Genomic DNA, 17,429 nt, shown 5'->3' with positions numbered 1-17,429 from the left:
CGTAAAGTCAATGGCTGTGATACGTCTGTGCCCTGCGCCTGACCCTGTGTGTGTGTGTGTGTGTGTGTGTGTGGGGGGGGGGGGGGGGTTTCGAACTCCCGGCAAGATAGCAGAGAGGACAGAGTTTGGTTTATGGAAGTACGTACATTATTTTCAATTTGTCAACGAAAAAGAAATCGACTGTCGGACAAACGTTTCGAAAATCTGCTTCTGCTACGTTTTAATCACTACTTTGAAGAGTAAATGTAAGAGGACTGTGTTACAGCGAATTTAGGCTTTTGACTGTGAGTGACACTTTAATAATAATTAGTTCGGCTATTAAGCGATTTGTCATTTGCCTGTGTGGCATTGAAGGATTTAATTCGATTTGTTATCATTTTTGTTTGACAGGCAGCTGTTAATTTCTGTTACATCGTTGGCTGGCTGGTTGTTCATCATTTCTAAATGGATTTAAATCTGCAAGCCTGTTTAAGGTTGTGTTTACAAGTAAGCATAATTGTACTTTGATAACTGCATTATGTAAAGTTAAAGAAAAATCAGGAGTTATCTTGTGGTGCTCATAATATACAGTAGCCTAGGCTACCCGGGCTGGGTAGGTGCGAATTTTGATTAATAATATGTTCTGTGATAATAATTAAATAAAACGCCATGTGGAATAGCCGATTGCTGACTGTCTTTCCTGTTATTGTTATCCTGCAGTGTTAATTTAGTCGGATGAATGACGTTATTCGTTGTCGGGAGTCACGACTTCTAGGTGCATTTAAAGGGGGTGGGGGGGGGGGGGGGTCTGTGTCTGTCATGTGTGAGCCGCTGCAAACGGCTTTTAATTTTTGGTAACGCATGAGTACTCTAACGCGTTACTTTTATGAATAGGTAACGCTGTATCATAACTAATTACTTTTAATTGATGGTAACGTTGTAACTTAACTAACTACTTTCCAAAGTAACTATACCCAACACTGCATCTTGGTCTGCTCTAGGAGATAACATCGTCATCGAACCTGGTCTGTCTAACACCGAAAGACGTTAACGTTAGTACCAAACACTTCTTGCACTGCAACAACTCGCTAATCGAAAAACATCAGCTATTTAAAATAGGTGCTTTTTTCGTTGGAAAACAGCAGCTCGCTATTCTTGGTCCTCGTTGAGAAGCATCGCGACGCAATCATGAGTTATTTACTAAACTGAAAGATTATAATTTGAATTTGTGAGTGACAGACAAGTAGAAGGGTGGGGGCACACTGGGGGGCCAATCAGTTTTCAGGAGGGGCCAGTGCCCCCATGGCCCCTCCCCTGGCTACGCCACTGTTGGGGGGTCATTGTAGCCTGGCCAGTGGGGACCAGTAGAGGGGGTGATGTGGTGCCTTTTTAGATCTGATTTAGGACAGAATGGAGAGGTGTCCGAAGCGAGGGCAGCCACCTCGGAGAGCGTGTGAACAGGAGCATGGGGGTCAAGCTAAGAGCAGAGGTTTGGGGGAGGGAGGTGGGTCACACTGTTATTATTCTGTTGCTTTTTGTAACTGTTGAAAATCCTTCCTTTGACTTGACACCACCAAAGGTGAGGGCCTCGTCGCTACACTTCCTCTTGGAATACTGGGATGAGACAGATGAAGTCATCAAACTGGGCATTAGTGCTTTGTGTGCAGGTGAAATGGTAGGGAAAGCTTTGAGGGCTTATCCACTAAAATTCAACATGGTCTCAAAAGCTTTAATGTCCAGCTCACAGTCACTTTGTCCTTCTTGCCAGACCTTCAACAGACCACCTAACACCTGCTAACAGTTCCTGCTGAGAAACATTTCATATCCTTTGGTAAGTGGAGGAAGACGGGCTGTCAGAGGGAGTTGGGGGGCTTTGTGTCATTCTGTCCATGTTCAACAGTTATGTGTTCACACAGTCAGGGACTTGGAATGGACAGAAATAGGGTTGGAAATATATGAAAAGCGCAGATTAACTCATGATACACAAGACAATAAGTGAAAAATGATGGTGTGGATTTCAAAAAGTGCAAATACACAAGTTAATAAAATGATTTTTCACAAAAACTTGATTTTATTGTCGTGCCTTTGATGCATAGTTATGAAAAGCACCATTTCATTTTGAATTACTGTACATTAAAAAAAAAAAAAAACAATACAGATGGATATGGCTGATCAATGAATCGAAAATGCATTAAGAAAATGGTTTGACCTTTAAAACGTTATTTACATTATCAGGGCACTTCAAGCATAAATTATCCTTTAGATTCCCTTTAGTGTTTTAAATTACATAAAGGAACTGAATGTTTGTTCTAACCATTTTAGAGTTTATATAGGAAGGTAAAAAAAAAGGTAAGAATATAGCATTAAGAAAAGAAAACAGAATTATGTATTAAAATATTTCTTAACTTTGATGTGGTACCATGAAATATTCTATTTTCCTAAGGTTCACTCAAAATGAAAATTATGAAAATGATATATTAACATCATTCACTCTCTCTCATCATGTTGTTCCAAACCTGTATGGCTTAATGCTGAAAAATTAAGAATTTTGGTAACAAAAAAGGCACTTTTCAAAATATCTTCTTTTTCGTTTGGAATGACATGAGGGTGAGCACATGATGACAGAATTACAATTTTGTGTCAACCGTTGCTTTAAGACATCTTTATTTATATTGTACTGAAAGAGCTGCAGAAACTTACTGACTTGTCTGGTTTAAAAAAAGCAACTATTTAAATACTAAATGAAAGCTATTATACATCATTTACACGATAAAAAAAACTTACTTCAAGTAGGCACTAAAAATACAGCACTTAGTACCATTTTCAAATGAATTTCCCATAATAAAATAAATTATAATTAAAGTTCTGAGATTTGTAGTTATTTGCACACTGAAACTGAGAATGTTGTAGGTTATTTCAGTGGCCCAGAGAACTGAGGTTGGCTCTGTGAATCTGCCCTTTTTATTAAATAGCAACAGGCTAATTATTCCTGCTTGATTAAAACCAGCAAACCAGAGCTAGCAATATTTATTGCATCCTGCTCATTCTTCATCAGAACTCATCCATATGGATGAAACATACAAACGTCCCCAAATTCCAAATTCAGGCAGCTTTACTCTGTAGTTCCTTCACCCAAAGAGCTCCCAGTTGCTGTTAAGATCCTTAAGGGATTTTACTCTGACCCTCAAAGGAACAGGTTAACTTTTGCCGGTACTAATTTGCAGCCAGTGCTGGAGAAGTATTGTCCATCATTTGGTGTGTAAGTCATGGCGCCCCCTACCAACAAAGTCACATCTGCACGCTGACACTCACCACGCTGGCAGAGCTCCCGCTGGGCACAGCGCTCCACGTGGCGCCGCAGCAAGGGAAGAAAAGGCACAAAACGAGTGATAAGCTTTTCTGTAATTATTCTGGAGTGGTAGAAGCCACCTGGGAAACAAAGTTCACCCACAGATTAGATTGATTTAACAGAGGAACATTGTGCAGCATATAGAAAGTACTAAGATCACTCACTGTTCTTGTTGTTGTACACTGCATCAGCAATACTGTCCTCCAGCTCTTTAGGAAGAATGTCCTCTCGATCTCTACCTGCCTGACGGCTCTCCAGCGCAACTTTGTTAATTACCTCCTGACCTACAGTACTGAAAAACAAAAACCAAAAACATCTATCCCTCCATTGAAAGTCCAAGTAACAAAACTTGATCCAAAAAAGGTAATTAAGGCATTGTAAAGGAAATCCACATGAATCAAATAGTTTAATACAAAGCAACTATATCTCTTCAAAAGACTTTAAACGATCAATTCATATGGATTCGTTTTCTAAAGCCTATATGACATTTTTGGATCTTCTAATTTTTAGTTACCTGGACATTCAATGGAGAGACAGAAATCGCTCAGATTGATCAAGATTAAGCTAATTCATGACGGTTTGGATTGACACGAAGCTAAGAACATGATGACAATAGTTTGGACTATCCTTTTAATACTTTAAATTCCTTGCTTTAGGAAGCAAGGTGCTTTAAGTGAATGACACATCATTCTGCCTTACATCTTTTGTAAGTCATATGGTGGATAAGAAACAAAATAAAGGTTAGTAATAAGATGTTTTATTTTTTGATAAACGATTTTATTCACAACATAATCTCTTTTAAAATGCCTTATAGGGTAATGATAATCAAAATAGTCATGAGCTAGATTAAGCTTTGATCTCTGCAAACCAAACTATAACTTTAATGAAACTTTTTCTTTCCCACTAATAAAAATATTTAATCATTAACTAGCTCCACATTGGAGAGCCGCTTTATTAGAGAAAATTAAGTTTTAATTCTAACAGAAAACAATACTGACTCTGGTTTTTCATGTTTTATAATGTAAAGCTGCTTTACACTGAAACATCCACATGGCTGTAATCAGATGTGTTCTTAACTGCTGCTTTCTCACCACTGTCAGTTTTTGAAGTGTTTATTTTGTTATTTGGAGGAAAGCATGCAGAATATATTTAAATATACATCCAAATGCCACACAGCATCTTCAGGTTTGGCTGTGTTTGCAATGAACTGAATAGTGATGGGTCGTTCTTGAATGATTCGTTCATGTCTCGGGAAGAACAAGTCGTCTCAGGGAGTGATTCATTCAGTACTGGAATTAGTCAAGTAGCTCCAGTGTTACGAATCTTTGGGTTTTTCGAGTTGTTTGTTTACCACGTGACAGACCCATAAGCTTAACCTATGCAGTCTGAGCCAGAAAGAGGTAAAAAAAATTAACTCTTTATTACCTTTGTGAACCATCATGACTGAAATTCACACATTCATAAATTGTAAGTAGTAAAAAGCTACAATTTGAGACCAAAAACGCATCAAAAGAGCAAACGATTCGTAAAGACTCGAGAGATGAACTAATCAATTTTCTTTGCAGCGCAAATCGATCACAATCTGACTTGAAGCAGTGCATGCTAGTTAGAAATTTTGTCCAACTTGAGATGGCACAGACGCCACATGACTATCACGTGTGTCATCAAAGTACCACGAGAGTGTTTCGAGAGAAGCCGGCTGACTGAGTTGCTGATGACGACACAGCTGCTTCATGTTTGGCAACATGACAACGATCACGGGTGTTTCAGTTAGTCGAACCTTTTCATTTCCAATAATGGCCACAAATCTGTGTTTTTAGAATGGATAAAAGTTTTCTTTTGTATTGTAGTCGCACGGTTGTACTGAGTCACGTTTATCATACAACACTGATAAAAGCATATATACACATTATTAGTAATTAAAAAATATATGATTATGTTGAACTTTATTCTTGAAAAGATGGTGCTGTATTAAGCAGTATATAAAAAGTGTTTCTGTTATTCATAGAAATGTTTCCGAAACATCTGTGTATTTGACAAATATTGCATTTAATTAACTTCATCTGTGATAAAGTATGCAAAGTGTCCGGCTTGACGTGTCTGTTTTCAGCTCCGTCCCCTGACTGCATCGCCGTCTGTAGCTGTGCTTCAAGTTGAACGCACCTTTTGGTTAAGTTAATGGGGCTGTCACGTGATGAAAGAACTATTATTTTAACTTTTCTGTTTCTTATAGCATTGTAGTTTTGTATTGTTTGTATTGTGATCAACGTTTCCGTAAGCAGTAGATGTGTTGGGGAAGTAACACATAACATATTAATTTTATTCTGCTAAAATGCAAGAAATGAACAAAATGACTCAAAAAAAGATTTGTTCATTTTGCTGAACGAGACTCAAAATTATTCCATTAATGAGTCATTCAGACTTACCTGATAAATATATAAATCGCCTTACGGTAGTTCGTCTGGAACAGAACATGAAAGGGGCCTAAATGCGGTTCTAAAACATCGATCACACCAGGAGGCATTTTCTCCATCTCATCAAAGATGAAGATTGAGCGAGCACAAGCTGTGAGGTTTCCCTCGACCCAGCGTTTTAGATCTGACTGTGCACAAAACAAGAACAAACAGATAAACAATTAATAAAAAACGGTATTCATCCAGGATGCAAAGATTAAACTGCACAAGATTTGTGTTAATATCAGTAAACATACACATACCCTGTATTGTTGCACCCTGTCAGCTAAAGGAAAGTGTAAAGTGGGAACAAACTGATGGATGTATGGGCTGCCCATAGCTGTTCCGTAGATGTGTCGTCCCATCATAGAGCTGACCAGACTTTTCCCAGTCCCAGATGCTCCATGGAATGACAGCACTAGCGGTCTGTCGGGGCTCTCATTCTGTAAAAACTTCACCACTGCTTCCGAGACGATATCCTGAGCCATATGTTGACCATAAAGATTTTTATAAAGGTCCCACTCTAAACCTGTTAAAACACAGGCACAGTCGGGATGACTGAGAGGGTTTGTGAATAAAAGCTTTCTGTTTCTCTGGAGCTTGAACAGCTGTCGCAGATTACCGTATGACATAATGACAAACCAATACATTAAAAACCTCCAAATATATAGATAAATAATCACGTCAAAGCAGAAGTTTGTTTAATGAGACATTTACTGTTACCTCATATTAAATTGGCTTGTTATGATTACTAAGATTGTAGATAATATGTTATGAATAAAAACAAACACAATGATTAAGTACTTACTTATAGGATAAGATATCAGTTATACGACTGCTATGACTGTTATGCTCTTCATCAGAAAGTCAATCATAATGTTTCATTTTCATTTTATTGGTGCATTTATTGTTATGTGAAAATGTTACAATTTGAAATATTTATGTGCAGTGGCTCTCTGGTGTTAGAAATTGAAGAGCTAAATTTATATGTATATAATTATGTGCTCTTTGGTATGACATCAAGCAAATCATACAAGTAATTTCATCTCAAAATTTTGAATTTCCTCCAGTCTAAACGAACACAGCTGCAGACACACTGTGAACTATGTAGCATTTCGTTTGTTTACAGTGGGGTTAACTTAGCTGTCAACTACCATTGGTTAAGTTAAATATGGCAATATGGTATAAAGAAAGTTTTTGTTGTTGTTGTTGTAGTTTTCTTAAAAGAAATAATCTACTGAAGCTGGAAAAAAAAGCCAACTGAGTACAGAGCACAGATGCTAATGTTAACTGTCTACATGCTAAAGAGACGGCTATTAACATCCCATACACCTTACCTTTTATGTCTGGTTTGAAGTCACAGTCGCAGCTGTCAGAAATTGAACAATAAATAGACTTCATCTCAAAACCGGTACCTAAGGACGAACAATAAATTAAAAGAAGTATAAATATCATTGTTGATAGCCTCGGAGCACAGCTCCACAATGATTTGGACGGCGGAAGCAGAACTACTACTGCGCCACTGCGCCACAGACAGTAGAGGGCAACAAACCGATTCTCAACACATTCTTTTTCTTCTTGTGTTATTTACGACGCTTCAATAGCGTATTGCCGCCCTCCTCAGTTCATCTGAAGAACTCTATCTCATATATTAAATCCTCAAATAAAGACCTCTGTGGAGTAACAAACTTATAACAATCTTTGTTGTTTCATATTCCTTATTTCCGAGAATTTATTTTAAAGATAAAGATGAGACTCCGGATACAAATAGATCAGAAAACATGCGATTTCTTGCAGCATGAAGAATTTCACACTCAATTACTAAATGCTTCACGGTTTCTAATTTAGGCCTACCACACAAACATTTGCCGTCTGGATGCTTGCCAACCCTTGCCAGCCCAATGACCCAATCTTAATCTAGTGATTATCACACTATCCCTCCTCTCTAATCTTGTGAATGATGTGTGCATTATTGTAGGCTAAATTGAAAAATAAAATTTTATTTAAAAATAAAAAAAAATTATTGCATAATACTCTTGCACTCAACTCTTCCATACATATCTTTCAAATCAACTTATGTGTAGTTTTTTTTTTTTTTTTTTGCCATCTCATCAGCCTCTTCCTTCCCCTGAATCCCTAAACGTGCTGGTTACCACATAAATACCACTTTATTTCCCACTTTTATCACCCGATTTAGTGCAATCAGAATTTCAATTATTAAATCTGGTCTGGCGTCACTCTTCCTAGTGCTTCAGTGGAATCTGAACAGAAAATATTTCTCCCAAGGTATTGTCATTTCACTTGGAAACACCACAGTAGAAAGTAAAAGTATAAATCAACTCTGAATTTATTTATAAATTATGTAAGTATGAAATAGTAGAGATAAATATATACAATTAAAATCTGCCAGTGTACCAATGAGTAAATATTACCCATTATTTGGTAATTGATTTTATGAACCAATAACAGTGCAATTAAACACATAGGTTACTTCAGAGCTCAAAGTTAACAATATTAGCAAAGTTAAAGTTATTTCCTATATCACATTATATTAAAAAAATTATAAAAATAACATTGAAAATCAAATAAGTTAAAATAGCAGTAGGCTGTTTAGTTTATATACAGTTGCAGACATCTTTCCCCCTCTATAAACCTATGAAAAAAAAAAAACTAAAAATGTAACTGTAAATAAATTTATAAAACAGGGGATATTCTGTGACTAGTGGTCATCTCTTCTGTCATTTTGGTGAGTTAGAAAGCTCAAGCCTGTTGGACAGAGCTGTTAGCACTTCATTAAACTTTGAATAACGTTCATCTTTATTTCTTTCCACTCCACGGCTTCCCCACAGGAGACGCATCTGAAACTCTGTGAGAAAGACCTCCCGAACATCTGCTTCCTCCTGAAATCCTGCAAATGAAAAAAATCTGAAATGAGTAACATAACATTCTCCTGATCTAAAACACAACCTTTATGTTCACTGGGTGTTCATTGAATGACATTTCTATTATAGCATGCAAATGTAATTTATTGATTATTTTAAACCTCGACTTTAAAGCGGACAGGGTTTGATAAATGCAATCCTGTGCTATCTTTATGAAAGTGTAGATATACTAAATTGTCCTAAAATTCTGTACCCATTAGAAATTGTTCATGCTATCAAGCATTACCCTGTAGTTTGTTCTCTGCATTTGCACTGAAGATCCTCCCATTGCATGCGATCGTACGTGCAGCATCCAGATGGCTCAAGACCATGGCTACTCCAGTGTCTGCACTTTCCCATGACTCTGGCTCCTCGAGAGCCACAACATTTCTTTCAAGAAGAGACAGCAGAGGGAGCACATGGGGAAAAGTTGTGTCTGTGGATCTACTAATCTCTGAAACAGAGTTTGAAGTTGTCACAGGAGAATTCGAAATGGTAAGCAAACAGAATCTTTAAAGCAACTTTGTGTAACAGACAGAACATGAATACATTAGAATGTGTGAATGAATACCTTCTCCATCATTCATCATCCTCATTGAGGGTCTAAGGGTTTTCTCATAAAGAACAGCACTTTCTGTGTACTTCTGACGTAAAACTGTCCATGTCTCATTCAAGCGAGCGATCTAAAAAGGAGAAGACTGATTGATCAGAACATTATAAACAAATATAATTATTATCCAATTTTATTTATTAACTTGTTTGTATTCACTAAAAATGTACTGCTAAACTTTGTCCTCATAGTTCAAGAGAAATGTTTTCATCAGTCCTCTTAACCTGTGGTAGTTCAAGGCATTTCATAACTGTGGCAAAGCCAAACAGATTGCCCAAACAGCTCTTGAGTTCAGAGGCCAGGCAGATGGCTCTATGCAGCAGGGTGGCTCTTTCATCAGCACTTCCTGTGCAGCCCAGCAGCTGAACAGCCAGCATTATAGACATGGTGTGGAACCTAAAGGGCAAGAAAGAGTTATTTGGTGTCATGTAATGTAGAATATGTCCTCTCACAGGAAGAATTTATTGAACAAAGTAGGGGTAACCAACCTTTCAAGCAGATCTTGACGGAGATGATGTCCATGTGGCAGGGTTAGTAGCTCCAATCCTGAACTCACCCCCATCCCTTTCATCATATCATCAGACGTATCCAGAATTTGAGCAACCTGCAGAGTGCAGATGAGTGATCTTGTTATGCAAGTGCACAAAAGTCTTCTTTACAGTACATAATATACTTGAAAAAGAACATACTTAAATGTTCAAAAGATCCTGATTAATAATAATAATAATAATAATAATAAACAAAATAAGATATATTAATATTTCACTGTAAAATAAAAAAAAAACATTAAGGAGAAACACTGAAAACACAAAATCATAAGCATTTTTTTTTTTATAAATTAACACTTCAATCTGAAACATGCAGCACATTGCATTTATGACATCATATATGCAACTTGTTAATTGCACGAAGCCAAACCATGATTTTGGGTTAATTTATATTAATTGTGTAGAAAAGTAATGTAATCTCCAAACATTTATCATTTATATAGTAAAACTTACCATGCAGTCAACTTTGGTGATATGCATTGCTATTGTCTTTATATCAACTTCAAACAGGATGTCCTTCACTTTTTTCAGTATTGTGGTCTCCAAAGGTTTATTTTCTGGGGGCATCAGTGGTGACTGGTACATAGTAGGTCTGAAACAGGAAACTGTGTCCATTGTGAAAGGCACTAAATAATCCTCATCATACTCCTCTCTGCAATCCAAAGTCTGCATCTCATGACTTAAAAAGGGATGATTTGTAGCCACAGGGTCATCTTGAGAAATCACTGGGTCATTTTGAGGATGGTTTGCTTCTCTGTTATTTTGATGGGAATGTGTCATGGAGGACAGAAGATGTACTGTTGGTTCCAAATAGATGAGAGTGTTTTCAGGGGGAGATGAACAAAGCTGTATCTCACTGGACTTGTGGAGAACAGGTGATGAAGGGACTATTACAAACTTCCTGTTTTCGGAGGGGCTTCGTCGCCGCCTGGCCACTGGAGACAAAACAGATGAACAGTCACAATGCTATTCTCAGATTTTCTGTTTTTTTGTTGTTGTTGTTTTTTTTTTGATGGGAAATGAATCTTACATGTGCTCATTAATACAGGGGAAGTTGACAATACAAGGTGCTGCTCCATGGTGCCATCAAAACTCCTCACAACATCACTGTTAAAATACAGTCCAGAAGACAATCAATTATTAAATCAAAACATGATTTGTTACAGGATGAGATTTAAAATTTTAATATGTTTTTGACAGAAGCCTCTTATGCTCAGAGAAGCTGCATAAAAAATGCAGTAAAACTAGTATTTTGGTTTATTGTTTATTCTTGTTTTGTTATTAAAACTACCTGCAGAGTTTCTGGAACTAGCTTACTACACACACTTTCTGGACTATTCCAGACATAACCTTTTATCGTGCTGGTTTTAACCACTACACAGACAACTATTCTGTGTTGGTCCTTGAGGGGCTTTTTTTAGCAATTTGTGGAGCACGTTCTTCAACTGGGTGGATCCCCCTTTACCTTTGCTGGAAGAGGATCTGTCCCCTAAACATTTTTTGGGGTGGATTTATGCTCCTCAAGCTTCGCCAAATGAGTAGCTTGGGCAGCCACTTATTTTTATCAGCCTACCAGCCACTGGATGAGACTGGCGTCCAGTGTGGTGGACCCTCCATTGATACTGGTCTGAGTAGCCGCCACCACTGAGTCTCATCAAGACATGGCCGCCACTCCAGAGTCTCCAGCCATCATGGAAACCACACTACAGTCAGCCATCATGGACACCACATCAGTGTTTCTGTGTGTTTTCAGTTTTTCCATCACAGCGGAGGCTACAAGGGTGATCCCTAGGCATTTGAAACTGGCTTCCAGTTTGTCTTGCTGTTATCAGTGTGGTATCAGCTGGCATCCTGGCATCCTTAGCACTCTCTATTCTGGCAGTCTCATTGATTTTTCCACTGTCTGCTGCCCTTCCAGTTATGGCAGAAACCATTTTGTGTGTCTGGGCCATACACACTTTTCCCGAAGCGGCGGCGACTGCAACAGAAACTCCAGAGACAGTGGTGGCCACTACAGAACATCCTAAGGTGGTTGCGGCCATCCCTGAGCTCTTTGCCTGTCCTGTCACAACCACACAGGTCATCTCTGAACTTTCTCCCTGTACTAATTTGACCATGGAGGCAGTTTCTGAACACTCTGCCTGTATTGTAAGGACCACAGAGGCTGTGAGCCCAAACCTCTCTGTGATTTCTGTGCGACTTCTGCTTGATTCCATCATGGTGGTGTCTACTGCTCTGCTTATTTTGTCCTGGCCGCCTGATCCACCAACTCTATGTTACATGTTCCCTGTGTGTGTTCTGGCCCTGTCCCTTGAACTTTCCTTGTGCCTTGTCAGATGTTGTATTTCTGCTCGTGTTTTGGTTCTTTGGTCATTGTTCCTATTGTTTTTGGTTGATTGTTTGATCTTCTTTTTTCATCTACTCTTCCTGCATTTAGATCCATGTTCCCATGTGCTTTACCTTTTCCACATTACAATATTTTAAAATGTGATCTATTCTTGTTATGACAAAGCAAAGACAAAAAATTTCAGCAGCCATTACTCCAGTCTTGGCTGTCACATGATCCTTAAAAAATCATTCTAAAATGCTGATTTTAATATACTCATTTATCATTTATAAATATTTATCATTTATAGCATTTATCTGGCTCTTATTAATAGCAATGTTTTTGATTGTGATAATTGCTTTCAGGGTTCTTTCTATTTATGAAATTTTCAAATGAACAGCAGTTATTTAAAACTGTTGTCTTTATTGACACTTAACTGTCATATTTGATCAATTTAATGTGTCATTGATGGATAAAAGTATTAGTTTACCAAGCTTTTGAATGGGAGTGTAAAAAAAGCAAAACCAGCATTGTTTAACAGCATTGTTCATAACGGGATGGCATATTTTTCTAAAATTGTAAAAGTGTGTGTATCTGTGTTGCTATTAAACATTGTTTAAGCACCCTGAACAGCCCAACAACAACAAAGATAGCTTAACCAACGGGATGTGGGATGTGTTTAACTGACCAATTGCAGTGACTACTTTTGTTTGTCGATGCTTAAGGCTCAGAATTACACACTTCACTTTGAATATCAGCCATTAATAATTGTCTGAACAATTTCTATCATAAAACTCACCTATGTGGTCTTATCAGCTCAATTTCCAAAGCCTCTGTCACAGTTATGCTTTCCCTTTTCTTTTGGCTTCCCTTCTGTCTGGTTGGTGAGCTTACTGGGCTGTTCTCCACACTTGGCAGCCCAAACATGGTTTCTAGGTATCTTAGTGGAAATGTCCTGTTAACTGGTGAGTAAATGTAGGCACCACTCTGCTTTGTCAGAGGCCTTTTATTTCCAACATAGGAATGAACCAGAGCTGGCACAGAATCAAACGTTTCCTCCTCCAGAATGTACTGGGCTTGAGTAAATGTGTCATAAGATCTGAGCAGAACCTTGTGGATGAGGAAATGAAGAGCTTTCTTGTTCCAGCAGCAGGTTAACACAAAGTCTCCGTTGCTAGTGAGGGAGTCACAGACTAGAAAATCTCCATCCCGTTGCACAAGAGACTCAGACACCTGTAAGAAACCATTATTAATTAAACAAATAATATGTATTTTGAGACTAGGAAACACATATTTACAAGTTCTTGGATATTACATATTACATTCTTTAAAATATTGGTTTATTGGCTTCTATGGTTCCATGAACAACCTTTAAAATCCATGGAATCTTGCAAAAGATTCTTTGTTGTGGAAAAAGGGTTCATAGATTATTAAAATGTTCTTCACATTGAGAAGAAAAAATGTTCTTTAAGAAATGTTCACTAAAATTTTCTTTTAGGGAATAAGAAATGGTTATCCCATTGTATCCCTGGGGAAACCTTTATTTCTATAAGTACCTAAAGATTTTTATAATCTCACCTCCCAAGGTGTGCGACCGTGGTACCAGCCATGACTTGATAAGTTACAGCTGCTCAGTTTGAGCTCTTTCTCCAACTCCTGCTTTAGTTTGTCTGATGGGGAATCTAGCTGGCATGCCTCTTTAGAAAACTAAAGGAAATAAAGCAATGATGAGAAACCATAAGAATCAAGTAAACACTAGACACTTCCTGTGAAACTAATGACTCACATCAAGACTGCGGTTCTGGTCAGCTGCTAAGGTGACATCATTGTGTTTACAATTCGTAATAGTCCAATATATCACTGCAGTAATATATTATTGCTAACAACATCATGTGGAGTCTTACAAGCACAGACTAGCACTATTTTCCAATATATTTATGTTCATCTGGAGCAATAAAACTCATAAAAGTGGACTTAAATGATGGGAAAATATACTGCATTTTAATTAACCACTGTACAGTGAGACAGTAATGATGAAAATACTGCTTTTGTTCTAGAGGCTACAACAGAACTACCAGAGGTTCAATGTGAAACATCTCTATTTAAATGTGAGCCCATTTTCAGTTGCTCTAAAATAAACAGCAACATTTGGCACAGGAGCTTCAGTAACCCTGTTTGTCCTCAACCTTTCTAAAGATATGGGGAGCAGACCAAGCCCTTTGTGCGACCCATCCTAATTCAATTAGAGTTTAATGGCTAAACTCTCAGATTCCTTTGTGACTAACACTTTGTGTCACCAGCAAAGCAAAATAACATTCATTCATAATTTAAACTTTAATAGCCAATGCTCATCATTTTTACCAAAAGTTAAAGAGATATTTCACCCAAAAATTAAAATTCTGACATTCATTACCTGTATGACTTTCTTTCATCTTCGGAATGCAAAAAAAAAAAAAAAAAAAAAAAACACATACATACATATACATACATATATATATATATATATATATATATATATATATATATATATATATATATATATATATATATATATATATATATATATATGTATAGTAGAATGTTGATGACTAAACAGATTTGTTCCTAATGACACAGAAAAAAAAAAATCATACAGGTTTGAATGGTAAAAGTTGACAGAAATTTCATTTATGGGTAAACTATTGCTTCATGACTGGCATGACTGAAAAATATAGACTAAAAACTTAAAGAACAAGTTTCCTTTTAACAATGTCACCCTGAAACTTGTCAAGTTAATATATTACAAGTATCACACAGTAGCCTACCTTTACATAAACGCCACTGTTTTCCATGAGATCTGAATGCCTGTAACTGAAGAAACAAGTGATAAAATTAGACCAGTGTGGTCACTGATGTCAAAATGTGGTAATGAGCTATGATTCATTTGTTTGTTTCTGAGTGGAAACACTTATTTTTAAGCATATCTTCAGATTAGAGTGACAGGCAGGTGGCTCCAAGGCAGGAAACTGTCACAGGAAAAACACACACTGCTCTTTCCCATGACCACTATATCCTCTGTGTATTAGGGGACGCATTCACACAGTAGTAACTGCTAAACCACAGACAGATCTAATGACTCCCAGTTACAGCCTGCTGTGTCCATTCCTAAACAAGAAGCCTCCATGCCAGACAACTTGAATATCTTTGAGATTACAACACCAGTTCTCTCTCCCGGTTTCACAATAAGATATTTAACACATTTCTCAACAGTCAGACCAGACGAATACCACAAAGACTCAAGAAATCAGAATTTCTTCACGAGTGTTTTTTTCTTCTTTCTCCAGTATAAAAATAGAAATGTTTAATTAGGCTAGTTTATTTTTTATTTAGAAAATATCTTACATATGGAATAATAAAAAAGCATTATCTGAAAACAAGTACATTAACAATTTTGTTTGCATTTTAATGTTAAGGATGTTCATTTTTATTTTCTGAAAAACTGGATACGTATTAAGAAAATTATTTTTAGCAGGCTACATTCCAAACATATGGCATAAACATAGAAGGTACTTTTAACACCTTATTTTGAATAATAATAATAATAATAATAATAATAATAATAATAATAATAATAATAAATCAAATACGACATTCGACATGACAGGATGAGGAAAAGCACGCATGTTTTCCTCAGAGAAATCACGAAAAAATTAAACAAAATTGGATAATTTTGAAAAAAAAGATAAACATATTACAAGACACTTGAAGGCCTGGAACATATGTTATTATTCGTTATTTATCAGACGTCTCCTAAACAACATTTGAACAACCATGAAATAACCTCCCACCAGAAAGGGATTCTCACCAAAGTCATTCTCTTCTTTAAAACACTTGTTCGACCCTCCACATGAGCGGCATGCGATATGACAGGACTAGGATGATCTCGTTGTTTCTCTGTGATCTGCTCTCGCTGTGTTGTCTCACCGAATCCGACCCAGAAAGCTGAGCGCGAAAAAACATTTCTAAACGGCAGTTACATAATGAGCAGACTCCCCTCCCCGAACCTCTCTACTCCTTTCAGACATCCATGAACAAGCACTAACGTTAGCTATTAATATAAACACAAAAAGACAATACGTACTGACAATGTAACTTTGCCCTAGTGACAGGTTACCCTTACTACAGAGTGCAGTTTGATTCGTTTCTTAATCAGAAGACCTTAAAAGTTCAACATTCAAGTAATTTTGTAAAATCTCACCCCAGAGCTCAGTCTAGAACTCATTGCTGTAGAATTTGACTCTCATTCCATGTGTTAAAGTTGTTTAATAACCGTAGCTGTCATTAACCGCTATTAACCCATGGTCATCATGAGGCTTGACCCGCGCGTGAGTGCGAGGGCGTCCTTCACTGTCGTGTGTTTCACGCGCAGTTCTGTGACACGCAGCGCGTCTATTGTCCTTCGCTACAATGTTGCAGTGTCTCACGATGGCGTCGTTTTTTTCTGTATCTTTCTACCCCCTTCCCCTTACGACTTGGCAACTTCATCATACTCACAAAATGCCTGTTTTTGTACGCCAAAAGCGTTTGTTTAGACAGTTGAGCAATACCAACTGAGGCTCACAGATGCCCATGGTCTCATTCAGATCACGGTTTTATTCCCCGTGCCAGTCTCTGACTGGATCAGCTTACAGACAAACCACACGAAGCTTTTATTTTCTTTAAAAATGTATAATAATGTATTTAGCATTCAAAAATGGCATAACTAAATAAAATATAAAGATAACACCAGTAAGCAACATCAGCTATCTTTTAGATAACTTTTACCAAGTTCAAGATTGTAACAAAACTGTATTTTCTGCAAGAATTGTTCAAGATAAATTAAAGCATTTTTAATTTTTATAATTCAATTATATGTAGCCTATGCAGTGCAACAGCAAAATATATAAATAAATAAATAATAATAATAATAATAATAATAATAATAATAATAATAATTAAAAAAAATAATAATAATTATGGTCACATTTGTTTATGTAGAGCATTTTTTATCAGTACAAATCAAGCTGCACTACCAAACAGGACCAGACAGATGCCTAAATATAAATAAATAATTAAAAAAATAAATAAATAAAACATTCTGAATTTGTTCAAATGTGGTGAAGGTGGTTCGACATGACCAGTCAACAGCTGTCAGAGTGAGTGTTGATGCCCATATAGCCTATATAAACAAAACACAGGGAATAGGCCCAAAGGTTGAAGATGAC

At 37.0% G+C, this 17,429-nt stretch overlaps 2 protein-coding genes across 4 annotated transcripts; both read right to left on the bottom strand.

The window, feature by feature from the left end:
- Positions 1-2,027: 2,027 nt before the first annotated feature.
- On the bottom strand, positions 2,028-7,353 carry LOC113079604 (torsin-2A-like). Its single transcript, XM_026251851.1, has 5 exons — positions 7,119-7,353; positions 6,045-6,310; positions 5,755-5,930; positions 3,493-3,620; positions 2,028-3,408 (listed from the first exon to the last, which is right to left on the bottom strand). The coding sequence occupies exons 1-5, from the start codon at positions 7,234-7,236 to the stop codon at positions 3,164-3,166; spliced, it is 933 nt and encodes a 310-aa protein (XP_026107636.1). The 5' UTR covers positions 7,237-7,353; the 3' UTR covers positions 2,028-3,163.
- A 512-nt stretch (positions 7,354-7,865) lies between these two features.
- On the bottom strand, positions 7,866-16,694 carry LOC113079438 (SH2 domain-containing protein 3C-like). 3 transcript variants are annotated; one of them, XM_026251715.1, is made up of 12 exons: positions 16,424-16,694; positions 16,031-16,167; positions 14,991-15,036; positions 13,765-13,893; positions 12,986-13,419; positions 10,891-10,967; positions 10,314-10,795; positions 9,801-9,916; positions 9,537-9,708; positions 9,274-9,385; positions 8,950-9,156; positions 7,866-8,689 (listed from the first exon to the last, which is right to left on the bottom strand). In XM_026251715.1, exons 3-12 carry the CDS (start codon positions 15,015-15,017, stop codon positions 8,520-8,522), a joined length of 1,926 nt encoding a protein of 641 aa, XP_026107500.1. In that variant the 5' UTR covers positions 15,018-15,036; positions 16,031-16,167; positions 16,424-16,694; the 3' UTR covers positions 7,866-8,519. The 3 variants fall into 3 exon arrangements, with proteins under 3 accessions (XP_026107500.1, XP_026107508.1, XP_026107495.1); XM_026251723.1 differs by lacking the exon at positions 16,031-16,167; XM_026251710.1 differs by lacking the exon at positions 16,424-16,694 and having other exon boundaries at positions 16,031-16,255.
- Positions 16,695-17,429: the final 735 nt, after the last annotated feature.

This window comes from Carassius auratus, chromosome 5, assembly GCF_003368295.1.
Source record: "Carassius auratus strain Wakin chromosome 5, ASM336829v1, whole genome shotgun sequence".
Lineage (NCBI taxonomy): Eukaryota > Metazoa > Chordata > Actinopteri > Cypriniformes > Cyprinidae > Carassius > Carassius auratus.
Note: the sequence above shows the minus strand (reverse complement) of the source record. Positions and strands in the feature narration are given on the sequence as shown.